Here is a 21,486-nt window from a genome sequence, read left to right as displayed (position 1 = left end):
CTACAATGTTTGATGAGTGAGTAACATGCAACTTCATCTTGCCCAAAATTTAAACACCTAGCCTATAATGTGGTATTAACTTAAAGACACAGTTTTTAAAAATGAAATAAGAACCAAATCCTTTAACAATATATACAGAATTCCTATACCACTTTACAGTTGTGCTAAAAGTCTGACATTCATACTACTCTAAAGACCGTGGTTTGACTCCTAGCAGAGGCAGAGAATATTCCTTTTGTATTCACATCCACACTGACCCTGGAGTTCATTTAGCCTTTTATGGAATGTATCAGTATCCATGCTCTTTCCCTACTGGCCAGAGCTTAAAGCTGATCACTCATCTACATAGTTCCAAATTTAGAATTGTGTGGTGCTGTACCTCCATCCCCCATACATTGTTGTGTGGTGATTAACCTGTTGTATGTCACACATAAAATCAAGTACGCCAACGAAATTCTTTACATATTAAATAACACTTTGTGTGTAAACAGATTCATTTGCATGCATGACTTTATGTATCAATACACTGCACGGTATGCAACGTTTTAGGACTCTTGTATGTCGTTCTGGAAGAGGGGTTTAAACAGGGCTGCTGGACAGGCTTAAAATCTGGGATTTATGATTTAGCAGTGTTTTATTGCAATTCATGGCAAGCTGGGCATGACACAATTGATGAAGATTACTTAAGAATGAGGGAAGCTTTGCCATTTATTTATATCAATATTACTTTGTGGAATTTGGGGATTGTTAGGATTTAAAGTGGTTTTTTCTTCTTCTCTGTCTTGTATCATTTCCTAGAAAATTGTTTCTTCTACGTATTTTTTTAAAAGTTGACGTTATTTACACTTCAGAAGAAGCATAACATAGTTCATCTTCTCATCAACTTGAATTCCTGTTAACTCCTTTTTTCCAGTCTGAATGGTTCTCATTTTAGCAGAATTTATTTTGTTAATTCTTTCCCCTGTCCCATAAATTGCATTCTTTTATCCATCAAGGGATTGTTGTCCTTTAATTCATAATTCTATCCTATTGGAGGGCAACCCAACACTGTTTTCAAAACTGCTTTATCACAATTTCTTTTACGTGGGAAATAGTGTTTTCACAAGCCAAAGAACTTCAGTGGCATTATTTCTTACAACAAACAACATTAAAATTGCAAACGATTAAAGAACCTACATAATACTGTAGTACATGGAAGGTGAAGTAAAATTGTCGTACACGTTTCCTCGATAGTAATGATGGAACAAACTAATATGGTTAGTTATACTTCGTACATCTATAAACTGCACTCGAAATATAACCTGTCTTTCCGTTTTGTTATATGTAACAAAAAGATGTTACTCTCCTTGTTCCTGATGAACTTCTGTAATTCCTTCCCCACTTCCCCTCGTCATGGCCGTTTTCTTAATAACGTTCTCAGTTTCCCCAGTTTATGAAAATACGCATATTTTAGGATTGTTTAAATTTGGTACAGTTCTTAGGTAATTTGCCATCCTAATATAGCCAATCATTTTACACATTCGTTCAAAATTTCAGTATCGGTAACCTGCGTAATTCTAAAACGTTTCCTGTGAGCCTTGTCTATTTTAACGTATCCTCGCTAGCAGTTCATATCTTAAGGTGAAATGATTTATGCAAAACCGGGGTACCCTCTCAACGCTTTTACTAATTTGTAGAATAAAACAATATAGCCAGGTATAAACGATTCGTTTGCTGAATTATGTGAACGAAGTACACCTGTTGGCACCCCTGCATTCTTGTGTTATTAAATGATATGCATAGATGGCAGGAGTAGGTGACATGGGTATGTCATTGGTGATACTCTTTTGTCTTTAACAGCTGTCTGAGTTGAGACGGAGTGCCTTTCCTCATTTTTACTGAAATCTGTAATATTCAAGGTTCGTAAACATACACGGGATATATAAATTAATTTGTAGAAATCTTTGGACTAATTGATGTAATCAGGTAAGTAGGTTTGTGTTTAAGTGCTTTCCTACATTGACTAGGTATGTATGTGTGTGTGTGTCATTGCCTTGATTCTCTTAATCTTCCTTCTTTTAAAATCAACTGGTTTAATTTATAATGGTACTGTAGTTTCTTATTCATTTGATAAAGCTACTTTAGTGAAATTTGTTAGATTCTGATACCTGCGTTTCAATACTCCTTAGTACCATAGAAAAGAGGGTGAGCTGTGTGTTGTGACATAACCTTTCACAACAGCAGATATTTAATTTTTCCTACTTTCTATTACAATAATAGCTGTTGTAACTTCTAAATATTTCTATTATTTCAGTAGTTGTAACTTTTATTCATTGTTACTCTCCTTTCCCACTTTTATAAGATGATTTGTCCCTTTGAGCCTCAACTAATTTGTGTGTATGTGTCACTTAAGAAGGTGATTGATGTTAAAATGCTTGACTAATTACAAATCCTTCTTTTGTAGGTTACTCCTGCCAACTTGACTTGTACTAGAATGGTAAGTGGAGTTCATTTCTGATTTTGTAAACTTAAAGATACTGTGTAGACAGTCGCTGATGACAAATCCCAGTGGACATATTTCAGTTTTGTGTTATCAACGTGTGCAAACACCTCCAGAACGAAACCAAGTCTTTTATTGAAAGGATGTAATTAGATGGCTCATTTCAGTGTTCACGTGCCATGTAGTCTGGTTGAAGTATACTGACATTTCAGAGTTACTAGCTGCCTCCAATCATGATGGCTATAAGTCACGCTGATTGATGATGAAGACAGCAAGTACATCTGAAATACAGGTAAACTTCTACCAGACCACACAGTTTCACAACCCAGAAAACAGCCCTCTTCACATCCGCTGTTGTGAGTACCTCAGTCCTACCTAAAGGAAGAAGGATTGCAAATGTGACCACTTGCGTTGTTTACGTGGAGCTCATCATTTACTTTCACATTAAATATTATGGTTGATCCTTGTGGAGAGACTTGCACTTTGTTGCTTAGGCAGACAGAATTCAGAACAATCAGAATATGTAACCCAGACATCTGTTCTCTTGAGAAGTGTATCTTCAGGCCGTGAGCTTACCGTGATAGGATCAGTGTAATTTGTTATTTATCCAGCGAAACCCTCTGATGGGCACGATCTGTTTCACGACGAATGTCAGAGGTGTGAGGAGTGAGCTGGGCCAAATAAAGACACGTGGTTCATTTTCTTTACATTAAGGTGGAAAATTCAACTTGAGTGATTGTAATGTATACCCGCTGAAAATTAGTGTGACTGTTGGTTTCCACGTGCTCAACTGTTATTAAATTATAACCTGTCGTTGAATGTAAAATTTCTTTACTTAATGTCGCTGTTAAGTAGTTACCGCTGTCTTTGGGAAGTTGTGAGTTCAAATCTTTGAAGTTTTTCATGGTTGTGTTCAGTCTCTGGGAGAATGTCAGGATAGTATTTGAAGTAAGCTGTGACCACTTCTTTCCATGTCCCTTCCTCTTCAGAAACCATTGTAGCATTTGATGCTGTATAGTTTGAGCTACTGAAAGTGTCTTCAAGTAAACTGGAAATAAATAATGAATAATTTCTCTGTGTGTGAAGATTTCCCTTTCATATGTTTATTATTGCAGGTGGCCGCTTGAAGATAGCACTTTTAGACAATATTAATTTCGTGCATTTCTGTTACTTTGTGCCATGATGACATTCAGTCCCACATGATGTTGGTCGGTGGTCATTAAGATTCGTGGGTAAGATAAAATGTTGGACTTTGTAAGCATGGCAGAGTGGCATGTGCATGCACACGTGTGGTTGTTTAAGGGAGAGGAAAGGATGAAATTGGAGGAGTTAGCATTTTACAATTATAGAAGCACAGAAAAGTGCTCTGAGTTTCCCCTTTTATATTATATCCATGATTTGTGTGATTTCTCCTTACTTATTCTTAGGTGAGAGGCTGCATGTTTTGTTTTGCATATATGCTGATGAAGCAACAGTCTAATTAACTTACTTACTTGATGGCTTTGGGAACACTATTCATCACCTGTCCCTGTCGTTGGCCATGAAAATCCAATCGTCTTCATCTCCTGTGTCCCATGGATCATGCCTGATGTTATCCTTTCATCTACGTATCACCATCGCAAACAATTTCTGCATGTCAACTTCGAAGTCTGCAGCAGCACGGAATGGGTTCATTCACAACCCAAGTGTAAATTTGCTTTGCCGTTCTGAAAGCTTTGTTCGTTATTGTACTGCTTAGTGGTGATGAAGGCATTTTGACTGTAGTCTTGTGTGTCTCTGGTGTATGAACTGAGGACGGTTCTAGATTTTGCTTGCATTGTGGTTTCTAAAACATGAAGTGTGCAGTTGAGTATAAGAATTTTTCTCTGAATTAAAAGTGTGTTACATATTTATATACTGGTGACATTTCAGGTTCTCGTGGCAACAGGTAAGGAAATTAGTGTCCTCTGGATGTTGCACCACAGAGGAGTTAGCATTTTACAATTATAGAAGCACAGAAAAGTGCTCTGAGTTTCCCCTTTTATATTATATCCGTGATTTGTGTGATTTCTCCTTACTTATTCTTAGGTGAGGCTGCATGTTTTGTTTTCCATATATGCTGATGAATCAACAGTCTTATTAACTTACTTACTTGATGGTTTTGGGAACACTATTCATCACCTGTCCCTGTCGTTGGCCATGAAAATCCAATCGTCTTCATCTCCTGTGTCCCATGGATCATGCCTGATGTTATCCTTTCATCTACGTATCACCATCGCAAACAATTTCTGCATGTCAACTTCGAAGTCTGCAGCAGCACGGAATGGGTTCATTCACAACCCAAGTGTAAATTTGCTTTGCCGTTCTGAAAGCTTTGTTCGTTATTGTACTGCTTAGTGGTGATGAAGGCATTTTGACTGTAGTCTTGTGTGTCTCTGGTGTATGAACTGAGGACGGTTCTAGATTTTGCTTGCATTGTGGTTTCTAAAACATGAAGTGTGCAGTTGAGTATAAGAATTTTTCTCTGAATTAAAAGTGTGTTACATATTTATATACTGGTGACATTTCGGGTTCTCGTGGCAACAGGTAAGGAAATTAGTGTCCTCTGGATGTTGCACCACGTAGTCTGTTCAAAGTATGCTCTGATGATGAAGGCAGCAAGCACCTCTGAAACGTCTGTGGACTTCCGCGATGCTACTTGGCACAGTGCCCCAGAAGACAGTTATCTTCATAGTGTATATTGTTCTCTTAGTTAGTTCAGAGGAATTGTTAGATTTTTAACTGACATCTTTTCCCTACTTGCAGGCATTCGATCGGTTTATTCGGCCGCGCTATGGCGACAGATGGCGGATGAAGTTTCAGATAGACAAAGTAAGTGTTTCTGATTGAGTTATGATTTTTGTGACTTTTTAAAAGTAGTGGATAGATGAAGTGAGTATGCTGTGCTGAGGATGAGATCAATTTATATTCATGACAGTACTTTATCAGATATGTAAATGAACCTTTATCCACAAAACAATTGTTTTCTTGTTAATTGACTACAATTGCACTGTACAAAAATGTTATCAGATTATTAAATTGGGGACATAAGCAGTGTTGTATGTCCCTCTAATTAATTTACTTTTTCTCTCTTTGCACATGGAGTGAGTGTATCATACCGCCATTTAAAACTGCTGTTTGTGATGTATTTGTATAGCTCACTTCCCATCAGGTCTTTTGTCAATTCCCAATTGTCTATAAGCTTTATGAATTTCTCTTAAGGTAAGCAAGTTGTAGAAATGTCAATGCAATTTGTGTCTGTTTTTTAATGTAGGAGTCTGGCCAGAATGGATTTACTACGAAAGAGGCTTGTGAAAATGGTGACGGAGAGATTGGGAGATTGGCATACGCATGTTTGCTGAAAAACGAACTTCTTGGGGCCAACATTCAAGATCTTAGAGACCCATGTGATGAGAGAAGAGCGCCCATTCTAGGATCAAATGTCTTTTCCTTGTCACCACTTAGTGCACAAAGCCATAAGTTGCTTAGTGCACCGAGAAGGTCAAGGAGGAAAATATCACCAGTACCCTACAAGGTTAGTCATATTTTGTATTAGTTTTAATCTTTGAAAATCCACAAATGAAGTGTCTGTGCTCACTTCACATCCCGTATCAGTGTCTGATTCTCCCCCGGTCTCTGATGAAGTCTTATTTGGCTGACGTGGCTGTTGTGACTTTGTGATCAGCTGTTCTGCCAACACAAGCCACGAGACAGTGATAGAGTGTTTATTATGAAATAGTTATAATGACCTTCTTTTTTATGTTAAGGATTGAGCGTTTCATGTGCTGTACTTCATTATTTGTCCTGATTTATTGAATTTTATGTCTTTTCTCTTGAAGACGTTGGATGCCCCTGATCTCCAAGATAACTTCTACCTCAATCTTATTGACTGGTCTTCAGAGAATGTGTTAAGCGTGGGATTAGGAAGTTGCGTATATCTTTTTTGTGCAAGCACTAATCAGGTTGGAAGACTGTGTGATTTATCTGGAGATGGCACCTCTGTAACTTCAGTTGCATGGAATGAACAGGTAAGTATTGGCCAGACTATTTTTACTCAGGTTGTTGAAAAGTATTTCTGTTAAATTTGAATTTTATTGTAAGATTTGAGGTTTTCACAGTGGTGAGTGTGAAGATTTCTGTCTTCTGGGTTGTTGCGCTGTGTAGTATTCATCGCCCTGATGACGGAGGCAGTACGCCCGCAGAAACGTTGGTAAACATCGACCATACTACACGGCGCAACAACCCGGAAGACAGAAATCTTGAATTTGGTTGTTGCTGTGATTGTTGTTAATCTTAAAGTATTTGTTGTGCATAAATACATTATTGATTGTATAGGAAAATTATCATGCAGTGCGTAAAGTTGATGCAGCCTATGGTGACTCGTCACTAGAATACTATGTGACGTAATTGTTGGTTTACAATTGACACATTTGTTTATTGGAGAGCGGGTGGCCAATATTTCGTTGTACCCATCTCAAATCAGTGTCAAATGCTAACCCCATTTCTGTGGGTGCTTTCTGCTTTTCATCTTTTGTTTTTGTGTCCATGACAAGGGAAACACCTTGTTATTTCTGAAGTTTGCTGTTGTGTGCATTAAGAGAAATCTGAAGAATTTGGATTTCTTGTTGTAATCCTTCTGGAGGAAGGTGGAGAAGAATTATGTCCACTGTCTGCCAAGTGAGGGAGACCAAGCCCAAAATTTTAGTAGTTTGTCTTATAGAGATTTTTGTGCCGAGGTAGCCATATTTATTTCAGGATACGTGCATTTGTCTGTATAACTTTGGCTTGTGGGTGAGAGCCATGTCAGTTGTTTAGTGTTAACAGTAATTTTTGCAAACTTTACAGTAACACACATTCAAGGTGGGTATGTGATGGGGCCAGTTACGAGGGCGTTATTCATATAGGCTACTCCATCCATGAAGACTTGCAAAGAAAAATGTATTTGTCTGTATTCTGATGTACTGTGCTGTCATAATTTTGTATAAATGAAATATTATTGCCATATTCTGCAGCAGGTGTAGATAATAGGTAAGAATTTGCATATTCTGACCTGGAAATGTTACCGAACAGATAACACATGAAATCACCTGTGACATAATTTAGGACTGATTCTTATTATTGGACACCTTTATGACCTGGTGTTTTGTATTTGTAGGGAAATTTGGTAGCAATTGGCACCCATCATGGCTACGTGCAAGTCTGGGACGTTGCTTTAAATTCCCAAGTGAATGAGCTGCTGAGCCATCCAGACAGAGTTGGATCGCTTGCTTGGAATGGTGATGTTGTGTCGTCAGGAAGCCGGGACGGACTTATCTTGCAATGTGATGTGAGAACTCCTAGTGTTGTTCCAGAGAGAAGGTTGGTTGGCCATCGACAGGAGGTAAGTAGGAAATCATTTAAGTGTTATTAATTTTGTTATTGGTGCAAAACAGTTGTCATATTTTTCTGGATTGTTAAACCATGTGGACTGACATAGATACATACAGTCTCCATCTTCAGCTCTGAAGATAAAGACATTTCATCTCCGCATCGCATCACGACCCAGAAGAACAGCATCAACATCTTCACCACGGTCAGAACCTCACATCAAATATTGTTATTATAATTATTGCTGAAAAGTATGTTTTAAAATTATTGTCATCAATTTCAATTACTATAAATAAAGGTTTGCGGCTTGAAGTGGTCTCCAGACAAGCAGAGCCTGGCATCCGGTGGCAGTGACAGTCGTCTCAGTATTTGGAATCTCCATTCAGACTCACCTGTCCAGACTTACACGCAGCATTTGGCAGCAGTGAAAGGTAGGAATCATTGTGTTTATCATCCACATTTGTGACAGATTAAAATGAGATTCTATGAAGTGAGTAAATATTGTTATTATATTGTCACGTGTTTGTGCAGGCTTTGCTGCAAGAAAATGATGCACTTAAAACCATAAGTGCTGGAAGAATCGGTTCCAATCATTGCCCTTACATCACATTTTTGTGGATATATTCCTAATGTGAAATAACAAGAATGTTATGTTTTGGTTCATGTTTTCAAAACGATATTGATTGTGGAAGGGGTTGATTGAAAATGAATAGGAGCAAATTTTGTGGAATGCCATCATACCATGCCCTTAGCATAAATTGAAATACTCCAGATCATCTCTACACACACACACACACACACACACACACACACAAAAAAAATGAAAATGCATTTCTTTTCCCCTGTACTGTATATAGTATTTGCTGCTTCACATGATTCATAATTGAGTGCTGGAACGGAAAATTGAGAAGAGCGTAATATAACTGATACAAGTTCATAGTTTCTCCAAGATGGTGCTCATATTCTTTGGATGCCATTGATTTCACTGTTCTGTGCAGCATTCATAATTTGCAAAGTAAATTTCTTCATGTTTCTCGTAGTTGCCTTCTCTGTTCTCTTTGTTTATGTTAATATTTTATGCGGAATCTTGTACCATGCTGATGATCATGTGCACACAATGTAGTAATATACTCAAATAAATTTTACTTTACAGCTATTGCCTGGTCCCCGCAACAACGTGGACTCTTGGCTAGCGGTGGAGCTGATCGGTGTATTCGTTTCTGGAACACACTCACAGGACAACCAAAGCAGTTTGTGGACACTGGATCTCAAGTCTGTAATCTTATCTGGTCTAAACATTCCTCTGAACTGGTAAGTTCCTTGCATGTCGATGTGATCTGCAATTTGTACATGGAACGATATTGTTGATAGAAGTAAGAATTGTATTTTTAATTTTTTTGTGGACGGTTAAGTATTTGTAAAATAGAAGATTAAATCGAAATATATATTGTGATCACCTTAAGATAGGCAAAAATAATTTTGAAATTCCACTTGCTTCAGACATAATTTATAAAATCTGTACATTTGTTCTTTGGTGAAGATTGCACTTAATGCAACCATAAAATTATAACTGCGAAGTCGTCTCCACTTGGGACGGTTCCTTACCTTCACCCTATGTTGGCAGTGTAAAAGGGCCAGCTTTACATCGAATAAGTTTTCATTAGGTTAATACTTGTCGTTTACAGAGGAATTAACAGGGTTTTCAATCATCCACATCTCCCAGATTTTGCTTATGAACTGATGTCTTCACATTTTCCAAAAATAAATTCTTGGGAAATGGAGTATACCGTACCCCCCACGGTGATTCAGAGCACTCAGTAAACTTTAGGGCCCGTCTTAGTAATCGCCGTTTTGTTTGGGGTAATGGAATCTGCTCTGTTGTGAACAGGAGATTCTAGACTTGCCCAGAGTTGGCAGAGGCCTGAAAAGATCATCCCTGGAGACATTGTGAACCAGAAACATTTAAATGATGAGCTGTATTTTCCTTTTCCTAGAATACCTTTGGTGCGTGCGATGTACCAATACGTGTTGTCTAGGCATGTTTGAGTCCGTGTAGAGGACCTGATAAGTTTTCTTTGTACTTCCATACACTTACAACTCTAGACATTTGGCATGTAAAGTACTCAATAATTGTACTCTGCAATCTGTAATACCAACATGACATGGTACAAGTTGTGAGGTATCTGGATTACGATCTACAGTGACGCCAATATCCATTATCCTGTGCATTAACTGATGATGTCATTGGCTGTGTCATTGTTCGCATCATTACCTGTTAAATGAGAATGGCTGACAAATTTTCATGGAATTTGGTATGGATGTTATTCCAGATTGTTACTTTTAATTCCATTTCTTATGGAAATTTAATTGTTTGTTGTAGGTTAGCACCCACGGTGGGTTGAAGAACCATATATGTATTTGGAGATATCCCGGCATGTCCCAGGTAGCAAGTCTCACTGGCCATTCATCTGGAGTGCCCTATGTTGCTGTGTCTCCAGATGGAGAAGACATCGTAACTGGGGCTGGAGATGAGACACTGCGCTTCTGGAAAATCTTCTATAAAGATCGTTCACAGAAGGTAAGATGTTTAACTCATTCATTGGGAGGGGGAAACTTGTATCTTGTAATGTTAACATTTTTTTAAGGTTACATTTGTGGACATTAATAAAAATGTTTCATGTGATTTTCATCTCTTGTTTCAGGAGAAGAAATCATCAGTGTTGGATCTCTACACCAGCTTCAGATGAAGTAGCCTGAGGGGAAGAGCGCTGGGGAGACTTAGATATACATGGATATAGATATACAGGACTGGGTCTGGTCGAGGTCTTTGTTTAATTCAATGACGAACCTTTGGGTTCCCAAATCATATAGTTAGTTACTTCGTTATATTTAATTGTGTTAAATTTTTATTTTCAAAGATATAGTTAGAGAAGACTCGTCTTTACTCTTTAATGCCAAATACCCAGAAGTACATGGTTCTTAAATCTCTGTGAGTAATCAGCTATTTAGCCTTTTCATATATATATATATACATATATGTATACAGAGTGAGTCAAAAGTATGTTTACAAAGTATGTGATTGTACTGGCATAATGCATGCCTCATGATTCGAGGAAACCCTGTTTTGTGTATCGTGCTCGGGCATGTGTAGAGAATGGAGGAGCAACCTTTGAGCATCTGTTACAAAGAAACATCCCTGTCCTTATACTTGGTTTTAAAGGCATACATTGAGACTTATTTTTGGCTATTATTTTGAAAAATAAGCATTTGAGGCCACATGTTCTTCAAAACATTTTTCCAATTTTTTATCGAGGAATACACACACAGTTTGGAAGCATACTTTTGACTCAATGTGTATATGATTGTTTTTCATTAAATTGTTTGATATTTAATTGTGTTGTATTTTTATTTTCAAATATATAGTTAGATAAGACTTGTGTTTACTCTTTAATGCCATATACCCAGAAGTACATGGTATTAAATCTCTTTGTAAGTAATTAGCTATTTAGCCTTTTCAAATATATTTATATATGTATACAGAGTGAGTCAAAAGTATGTTTACAAAGTATGTGATTGTACTGGCATAATGCATGCCTGATGTTTCGAGGAAGCCCTGTTGTGTGCATCGTGCTCGGGCATGTGTAGAGAATGGAGGAGGAACCTTTGCTGATGTTTCGAGGAAGCCCTGTTGTGTGCATCGTGCTCGGGCATGTGTAGAGAATGGAGGAGGAACCTTTGAGGATCTGTTACAAAGAAACATCCCTGTTTTTATACTTGGCTTTAAAGGCATTCATTGAGACTTATTTTTGGCTATTATTTTGAAAAATAAGCTTTTGAGGCCACATGTTCATAAAAACATTTTTTCCTATTTTTGATTGAGGAATACACACACAGTTTGGAAGCATACATTTGACTCAATGTGTATATGAATGGTTTTCATTAAATTGTTTGATATTTAATTGTGTTGTATTTTTATTTTCAAATATATAGTTAGATAAGACTTGTGTTTACTCTTTAATGCCATATACCCAGAAGTACATGGTATTAAATCTCTTTGTAAGTAATTAGCTATTTAGCCTCTTCATATATATATATATATATATAAATGTATACAGGGTGAGTCAAAAGTATGTTTACAAAGTATGTGATTGTACTGGCAGAATGCGTGCCTAATGATTCGAGGAAACCCTGTTTTGTGTATCGTGGTGGGGCATGTGTAGAGAATGGAGGAGCAACCTTTGAGCATCTGTTACAAAGAAACATCCCTGTCCTTATACTTGGCTTTAAAGGCATTCATTGAGACTTATTTTTGGCTATTATTTTGAAAAATAAGCTTTTGAGGCCACATGTTCATAAAAACATTTTTTCCTATTTTAGATTGAGGAATACACACACAGTTTGGAAGCATAGTTTTGACTCAGTGTGCATATGATTGTTTTTCATTAAATTGTTTGATATTTAATTGTGTTGTATTTTTATTTTCAAATATATAGTTAGATAAGACTTGTGTTTACTCTTTAATGCCTTATACCCAGAAGTACATGGTATTAAATCTCTTTGTAAGTAATCAGCTATTTAGCCTTTTCAAATATATATATATGTATACAGAGTGAGTCAAAAGTATGTTTACAAAGCATGTGATTGTACTGGCAGAATGCGTGCCTGATGTTTCGAGGAAACCCTGTTGTATGGATCGTGCTCGGGCATGTGTAGAGAATGGAGGAGCAACCTTTGAGCATCTGTTACAAAGAAACATCCCTGTCCTTATACTTGCCTTTAAAGGCATTCATTGAGACTTATTTTTGGCTATTATTTTGAAAAATAAGCTTTTGAGGCCACATGTTCATAAAAACATTTTTTCCTATTTTTGATTGAGGAATACACACACACTTTGGAAGCATACTTTTGACTCAATGTGTATATGATTGTTTTTCATTAAAGTGTTTGATATTTAATTGTGTTGTATTTTTATTTTCAAATATATAGTTAGATAAGACTTGTGTTTACTCTTTAATGCCATATACCCAGAAGTACATGGTATTAAATCTCTTTGTAAGTAATCAGCTATTTAGCCTCTTCATATATATATATATATATATATATATATATATATATATATATAAATGTATACAGAGTGAGTCAAAAGTATGTTTACAAAGTATGTGATTGTACTGGCAGAATGCGTGCCTAATGATTCGAGGAAACCCTGTTTTGTGTATCGTGGTGGGGCATGTGTAGAGAATGGAGGAGCAACCTTTGAGCATCTGTTACAAAGAAACATCCCTGTTCTTATACTTGGCTTTAAAGGCATTCATTGAGACTTATTTTTGGCTATTATTTTGTAAAATAAGCTTTTGAGGCCACATGTTCATAAAAACATTTTTTCCTATTTTTGATTGAGGAATACACACACAGTTTGGAAGCATACTTTTGACTCAATCTGTATATGATTGTTTTTCATTAAATTGTTTGATATTTAATTGTGTTGTATTTTTATTTTCAAATATATAGTTAGATAAGACTTGTGTTTACTCTGTAATGCCATATACCCAGAAGTACATGGTATTAATTCTCTTTGTAAGTAATCAGCTATTTAGCCTCTTCATATATATATATATATATATATATATAAATGTATACAGAATGAGTCAAAAGTATGTTTACAATGCATGTGATTGTACTGGCAGAATGCGTGCCTGATGTTTCGAGGAAACTGTTGTATGCATCGTGCTCGGGCATGTGTAGAGAATGGAGGAGCAACCTTTGAGCATCTGTTACAAAGAAACATCCCTGTCATTGAGACTTATTTTTGGCTATTATTTTGAAAAATAAGCTTTTGAGGCCACATGTTCTTCAAAACATTTTTCCAATTTTTGATCGAGGAATGCACACACAGTTTGGAAGCATACTTTTGACTCAGTGTGTATATGATTGTTTGATATTTAATTGTGTTATATTTTTATTTTCAAATATATAGTTAGAGAAGCCTCATGTTTACTCTTTAATGCCATATACCCAGAAGTACATGGTTCTTAAATCTCTTTGTAAGTAATCAGCTTGTTAGCCTTTTCATATATATATATATATATATATACAGAGTAAGTCAAAAGTATGTTTACAAAGTATGTGATTGTACTGGCAGAATGCGTGCCTGATGTTTCGAGGAATCCCTTTTGTATGCATCGTGCTCGGGCATGTGTAGAGAATGGAGGAGCAACCTTTGAGCATCTGTTACAAAGAAACATCCCTGTCATTGAGACTTATTTTTGGCTATTATTTTGAAAAATAAGCTTGTGAGGCCCCATGTTCATAAAAACATTTTTTCCTATTTTTGATCGAGGAATACACACACAGTTTGAAAGCATGCTTTTGACTCAATGTGTTTATGATTGTTTTTCATTAAATTGTTCGATATTTAATTGTGTTGTATTTTTATTTTCAAATATATAGTTAGATAAAAAGAAAACGGGACTGGTGATGGAAGAAAATTATGGTTCCATATGAGCAATCTGAGCATTGTATTTTGAAAGTAGCTTTCTCCTACATCTACACACTGAATGTCATCATACATTGCCACCATTTGAGAAGGTAGTGTGAGCTGAAGTAGACGTTTCTCTTGTGTGTGTGTTGTGAAGCAAGAGTGGAACAAAGATCGAACATCAAATTTTGTGTTCTGCTGGGCAAAAGTGCCACGGAAACGTTTTGAATGATGAAACAAGTGTACGGAGATAATTGTCTGTCTCATACACTTGTTTTTGAGTGGCATAACCGTTTCTGCCATGGAAGAGAGTCAGTGGAAAATGAACATCCTAGCCCAGCAAAAACGATTTGAACGCCAAAGTTGATTGAAAAGGTGCGGGAAATAATCACCAATGATCGATGTGCAATGCTTCGAATGATTTCAGATGATCTGTGCGTTAATAAGGAAACCATTCGACAAATAATAACTTAGGATTTGAAAAAAATGTAAGGTCTTGCACGGTTTGTTCCACATTCATTAACAGACGATCAACCACAGCTCTGAGTTGAACACTGCAAGGAACTCATTCATGCAACTGAAAACAAACCCAACTTCCTGAATTCGATCATTACGGGTGACGAGACGTGATGTTTCCAGTACGACCCCGAAACAGAGCTACAAATTGCGGAGTGGAAGTCGGCAAACTCTCCCCAAGTCAAGAAAGATTAAAAATCAAAACAATGATAACCATTTTCTACGACAGTGAGGGAATTGTGCGCAAAGTGTTCATACCCAGTGGCGAGACAGTTACTGCTGCCAACTATCTGGACATTTTGAAACGTTTGCTTCAGAGAATCCGTCGTGTATGGCCTCAGTATCGAGAAGACGGAAGTTGGTTCCTGTTGCAAGACAAAGTGCCGAGCCATAAGGCTCTCATTGTTAGGGAGTTTTTGGTCACCAAAAAAGTCTGTGTATTGTCGCATCAACCATATTCACCAGACTTAGCACCGTGTGACTTATTTTTGTTTCCAAAACTCAAAGCACCACTGAAAGGCTGTTATTTGATGACATGGACACCATTCAAAGGGCTGTAACGAGAGTACTGAACAGAATTCCAGACACGGCCATCCGCCATTCCTCTCATTTGCTTCATTGTCGTTGTGTGTAGCGTGTAGGTGCAGGAGAAAGCTACTTTGAATATACAATGCTCAGATTGCTCATACATGGAACCATAATTTTTTTCCAGCAGCAGTCCCGTTTTCCAGTTGCCGCACTGTGTATATAGTTAGATAAGACTCATGTTTACTCTTTAATGCCATATACCCAGAAGTACATGGTTCTTAAATCTCTTTGTAAGTAATAAGCTATGTAGCCTTTTCATGTATATAGAGTGAGTCAAAAGTATGTTTACAAGGTATGTGATTGTACTGGCAGAATGCGTGCCTGATGATTCGAAGAAACCCTGTTGTGTGCATTGTGCTTGGGCATGTGTTGAGAATGGAGGAGCAACCTTTGAGCATCTGTTACAAAGAAACATCCCTGTCCTTATACATGGCAATAATTGCATACATTGAAACTTATATTTAGCTGTTATTTTGAAAAATATGCTTTTGAAGCCACATGTTCATAAAAACATTTTTTCCTATTTTTGATCGAGGAATACACACATAGTTTGGAAGCATACTTTTGACTCAATGTGTATATGATTGTTTTTTCATTAAATTGTTTGATATTTAATTGTGTTGTATTTTTAATTTTAAATATATTATTATATATGAGACTGATCTTCACTCTTTTAATGCAACGTACCCAGAAAGAAGTACTTTTGATAAGTAATCAGCTCTTTGGCCTTTACATATATATTTTTTAACAAAAAACAGTAGAGTATTAATATTTGAGGACGGAAAAGGATATAAGATTCTTGCTTCCCAATTCTTCATTGTTTCCTTTCACTTGTGTTCTGTTATTATTCGTTTATTTCTCAGACAAATCCTCATTTGGAGTGATAATGGGTCATTATCAACCACCCATACCTGCTGTACATGGAGTGTATGTATTGTAGCAATTATCAGGCGCATTATTCCATCATCTTGTCAGCGGTCTCATACAGTATGTCTCACTAAATGCGGAATCCACTGACACTTGCCAGTGCAGCAGCAGGAAGCAAACTGCCAGGAATTGAGGTGGACACAATTTGAACATAGCCATCACATGCTTGTAGGTGGGTTTTAACTTACAACATGGGACTCATATGAGCAAACTGTTTAATGTGATTTCATATTCCACCCAAATAAAATGATATAAAAATGCACCTGTTGATGATAATGTGAATCCTTTATGTCGTGCATTCATGGCTTAAATATGTGTTTGTTTTCACAATTGTAAACAGTGTTGTTTACTGGTCACATTCAGTGCCCTGTGCCAGTGTAATGTTTGTCATTCTGTACTGTTGAAGTGTGCAGTCTGTCTCATAAATTAAATTCTTGGCCACACCAGGTAAAGTTGAAAAGTTGATAATTTACTCATTAAGTTCTTGCTTTGTACAAAAACTAATTGAAATAACTGTTTAGTTCTTGCAGTTGTTATATTATAATTTTCAATATTTAATATTCTTCTTCTGTTGTGTGAGTTAATGAGTTTACAGGATAATTACTTTTCTACCTTAGAGTAAGCTGTCATCACTGAAATGTAAGCCTCTTTTGTTACCTGTCTTAAAACCCTTAGAATGAGATTTATTAGTAGTGCATGGCATTAACTTCATTCTCTGAAATCACCACTTTATGATCCAATAATATAGTCTCAAATATCTGTGGAATAACGGAATGGAATGGCTATCTTCTGAGGTACAGATTTTTTCCTGTGAAGTTCAGAATAAATTTCCATTTTTCAAACTTGAACATATGACATATATGTTTATATGTTTGTTTCACGAGGTGTGACAATTACATCCCTGAAATGCCCCATAAAAGCTGTCTTTAAGTACTTGTACAATAATGGTTGCTGTCATGTTTGAAGCAGTCTTCCTGCATACCAATGCACTTTGTGAACCGGTTTATCCTCTGCTGGTAACGTTTCTGTAACTCCTTTTTAGGAATGCTTTTCAGAATGGCCATTGCATGTCCCTGAAATTCTGTGGCCCCTCAAACGAGTGTTCAGTTTTGGTAATAGCCAGATGTAGTGAATCTGGTGGATGGTCCAGTTTCAACATCAATTTCTGGCCCAAAACTCGTTGACAGCAAGTGCATCATTACATTGTCACGATGCGTAACTTTCAAGAAAATCAAAGTGAACAGTTTTCTTGCGATCAAAAGAGAAGGAAAAGAGAGACAAAGATCATCTTCGCCTTACCGTCATGGAGTCCTTTATGTGACTGGCAGACACTCAACATTTTCATGGCAGCAGCACCTTCAACCTCTGTTAACACCCACACAGTACGATAACTAAAATAATTTATGAATATAGAGATGAAGGTTGCTTCTGAATCACAACATGCCCAAGAACTAATTTCTGGTTGATTATGAGGATAAGAAATTAGGTAAAGATAAGACAGCATATACAAAATCAATTTTCATTGCCTTAAAATTCTTTCGTACACAGTCACATTATTTTGTTTTCTTAATTAAAACCTCCTTCACTTTTATGTAGTCAGGGTATAGTGCGTGAGGCATCTTTGCAGATTACAGACTTTTAAAATACTACCTGTTAATATATCCACTCAGCTAAGAAGTGGAGGAAATATGCTCTAAGACTGAAATGAATGTCCTTCTCCATTTGTGCAAACAATTAAAAAGCAAAATTCCCACATGCCTGTTTCCATCACATTTACATTGGGACAATAATAGGAACATGACTGGAACCAGCAGCAAACATTCTAGGTGTTGAACAGTGCAGCTTTTGTTGTTTTCCTAATCATGTTGGATATTGCCAGAAGTTGTTTGCAGTAGGAACAAACAATCAGCATTCTAATACACAGAGTTTAAATCTCTGAGACTTTTCTATCCCTCTATAACCTTAAAATAACATTTTGTACTGAGATGTTTAGAGCTCTAAATACAAATTTGTAGAATCAAAATTCTATCCAAGAAGACCTTTTAAACTTTTGCCTAAAAAGCCTTGAAAATGTTTATATTGTTCTGGACCCAGATCATGTAGTTAGGTAACTTTAAGCTTTAGTTTTTTAATTTATATAGAGACACATTGGATGTCAGAGCTTGGATATTGTTAAAAACGTTTATGAAGTCAGGATGAGGGAAGCAGAAGAGGAAACTAATGATGTGACTGTCAAAATTTTATAATTAATTACAGCAAATGCAAATAAGAGTCCAAGCAATGGAGATGTATAGAAGGTCCCTCAGAAGGATTATAAAATGAGCATTCCTCATCGTCAGCACATTCCATCCGGACTTGCTTCACACTAGCAAACCTCTGTTGTCCTTTATTTAAAGGCATTTTATAGCAGTTGTAATAGTGCAGTTTTATTCATTCCTCTCTACAACATTCCATTATGATTTCTAGCTGTATGTATTTACCAGTATTGACCCAATAAAGGTTATTAAAGTCAAGCTGTCTCGCTACGTACCATGGAGGCAGTTGTAGGTAGGGGAGTCAGAGCAATAAATAGACTGTGAGACCAGCTGCCTCAAGTTCAGTTCTTGGGAATGAAGAAAGAATGCTGCCCCACTCTGTATAATGTACAAAATTGCATATACTTTCCAGAGTGCTGAAAAGATAATAATTCTTTCATGCCAAAAATGTACTGAAGTATAAAAATATATGTCCTTACATTCTGAATTAATTCTTGTGTATTAACACTAAAAGGGGGTAAATATTGTTCATAGAAAGTGTAAAGAAAATGTTGCATTGACTAGTCATGCTAAAGAAGCTTTACAGTTACATTGGCATATTCTGTAGTAAAATGGTACCTGAATTCATAATTCTGACTAATGTTGTTCTACATAAAGGATCTTTTAAAGCCACTATTTTTTTTTATTTTGAGGTCTCGCCTTGTGGAAATCTGCAACCTTATGCCACTTGGGCCATTTCAGAGGAGCATGTTGCCTCCATCTTCAGGTTTGCAGTAGGATTTTGGTAGGCTGTTTAAAGATGTTACTAATTAATTTCAGACTTAAGGAAATTTCAAGTGCCCTACTTTTGTTGCAGTTCACAGTTCCTTATATGTGCCATGCAACTGTGACGGTGGTTTAAAACCTTCAGACCTGAAGAATATAAGAAAATAACCATATTGTTCCTCACTTTTACTTCTGTATGTTAGCTTAACTGCAAAATCATGTCACAACATGTTTCACGGATCAATCTATCACTACGATGTTTGATGAGTGAGTGATATCGTTTATTTAATATAAGCCTACAATCTGAAACTTGTTGTTTGATGCTGATGGCATCTTTCGCGTGCAGCGTATACTGCTTTCAAGTATCTCAAATTGTTAAGGGTAGATGTCGCGATTACTGCGCTTAAAATCAAAACTTCACCATCTTAACAACTGACATCAGCTTTATAAGCATGAGGGAAGAGGAAGGTATGTGAAAGCAGTTGTATGTTAAATTATCGAAACAAATGTAATAGAACAGATTTGCAGGAAATAGAATAGAACAGAATCGAATATAGTGCAAAAAAGAAACCAGTTTTTCATATATTGTGTCCATCACGTGCAGCATAATATAGCATCTTTCCATATTTCGGTAAGTAATTAACGAGCACCCTTCGGTTGTAGCAACTAATTTAGTATAATTCCTTGCTAATGCTAATGCCTTTTTCTACACAACACAAACCAGTAGAATATAATATCCTTGTTCGGATCAGAATTTGAAGTAAGTAGATTACGAAACTGCTGTCCGGACCGCTGTAACCAGTTTTAACGTATATTCTTCGCACATTTGCATTCGTAGTGCTCCCAGTTGAAGTAAAATATTTACCATATTATGTACTGCCCAACTGTTGTAGACTTCAACAAATCAATAATTCAGAAGATGTGTGAACAGAAATATATGTTTTCAACTACAGTCTTTGTCTACATGTAATACGTAGTGTCGCATCATCGCCATGTAATTTTTTACAAAGAAATTGCATGAAGAATTGATAGCTGAATTTATGATCAAAACTTACCTCCAGACAAACGTTTTATATGTGTTTCCACTTTGTAGTGTTTTATTACTTTCCACAGTCACACACAATGCAGACACCATTCGTTCTTTAAAAATTTACATTAATGTACAAAACGTGTATTTTTCTAACGGCTATCGTGGTATATCATTTAGGATCACCATATTTAGTGCTTCTAGTAGTATGGATGAAAATTACTGGCATTACATTCACACCAAATTTCTTGCAAAGCAGTTGGCTTTTCAAACACTTATGGGACAACACACACACACATGCAGAGTGCATGGTGATTATGTAGCCTACATCCTTTCTTCAGAAAGGAAAGTAATTTAAAAGTTTGTGTTGAAATGTACAGCTTGGCAGTGGGGGATGTAATCTGTAGTTTTTGGTAAAGTCGGAGGGCCTTAACGTTTGTTATGTTCACTCCTGTAAGTGAATGTTCAACAACTTAAAAGCATAATATGTTTAAAGGTAATGGTTGAATTTGTCCCTGCGACTATAACAAGCTATTCCATCACCAGACTGTTCACTCATAGGGCAATTACATGAAGGGGAAATCTAAGAACAAGCTATATAAATTGCACTTCATGAAATGGGTGGTGAATGTATCACACTTTGGAGACCTACTTGTACATGAGAGATTATTATTAAAATAGACAGAATGTGATGATGACGACTGGATTACTCTGGCACAGGATAGAATACAGTGGCTGAATCTTTTAAACAGAACATAGCACAAACTTTGTTTTGTGTCATATTCACATGTTGTACTCATATATGATAGGGTCCATCAAAATGTAAAAATGTACCATGGGAGAGAATAAAGCGCCTAGTTTGGATAAAGTTTGATAATGTTGGGGCACACATCAATCTCCCACCTTCTGGGAACTATCAACTCGTGGACATCATGTTTACTGCTAATTTAGATTTTTATTGTGGCTGGCACGTGTTTAGCGCTCCCTTGTATCTAGCAGGCCCCACATTCACACATCTGCCCACATACTGATTGTCATGACATCTTTGGAAAATGTTTTGATTTCT

At 36.6% G+C, this 21,486-nt stretch overlaps 2 protein-coding genes across 10 annotated transcripts in view; both read left to right on the top strand.

Moving 5' to 3' along the window:
- The first annotated feature begins 1,795 nt into the window (after window positions 1-1,795).
- On the top strand, window positions 1,796-16,104 carry LOC147873612 (fizzy-related protein homolog). The gene is made up of 10 exons (XM_087350046.1): window positions 1,796-1,965; window positions 2,444-2,476; window positions 5,264-5,329; window positions 5,772-6,032; window positions 6,337-6,525; window positions 7,653-7,877; window positions 8,163-8,295; window positions 9,018-9,175; window positions 10,245-10,442; window positions 10,567-16,104. The coding sequence occupies exons 2-10, from the start codon at window positions 2,474-2,476 to the stop codon at window positions 10,609-10,611; spliced, it is 1,278 nt and encodes a 425-aa protein (XP_087206172.1). The 5' UTR covers window positions 1,796-1,965; window positions 2,444-2,473; the 3' UTR covers window positions 10,612-16,104.
- Window positions 16,105-19,782: 3,678 nt separating this feature from the next.
- Window positions 19,783-21,486, top strand: part of LOC110840689 (uncharacterized) — a 43,582-nt gene continuing 41,878 nt past the window's right edge. For 4 of the 9 annotated variants that reach the window (XR_015535439.1, XR_015535438.1, XM_087350037.1 and 1 more), the window contains exon 1: window positions 19,813-20,024. The gene's annotated coding sequence lies outside the window, so the exon portion shown is untranslated. Of the gene's footprint in view, window positions 20,025-21,486 lie in introns of all 9 variants that reach the window. The other 5 variants (XM_087350038.1, XM_022085909.2, XM_087350039.1 and 2 more) reach the window with 4 other exon arrangements.

Source organism: Zootermopsis nevadensis, unplaced genomic scaffold (assembly GCF_977971745.1).
Source record: "Zootermopsis nevadensis isolate Lab colony 2312 unplaced genomic scaffold, Znev_1.0 Znev_ptg000017l, whole genome shotgun sequence".
NCBI classification, from domain to species: domain Eukaryota; kingdom Metazoa; phylum Arthropoda; class Insecta; order Blattodea; family Termopsidae; genus Zootermopsis; species Zootermopsis nevadensis.
The sequence above is the reverse complement of the archived record's forward strand: the minus strand, read 5'-3'. Positions and strand labels throughout refer to the sequence as shown.

What these genes read in the sequence shown, in the direction of transcription:
- LOC147873612 (XM_087350046.1), top strand. An exon ending in TGGTTGGCCATCGACAGGAG is followed by an intron (nt 7,878 to 8,162) that starts GTAAGTAGGAAA and finishes CTATAAATAAAG; the next exon opens with GTTTGCGGCTTGAAGTGGTC. An exon ending in GCATTTGGCAGCAGTGAAAG is followed by an intron (nt 8,296 to 9,017) that starts GTAGGAATCATT and finishes TTTACTTTACAG; the next exon opens with CTATTGCCTGGTCCCCGCAA.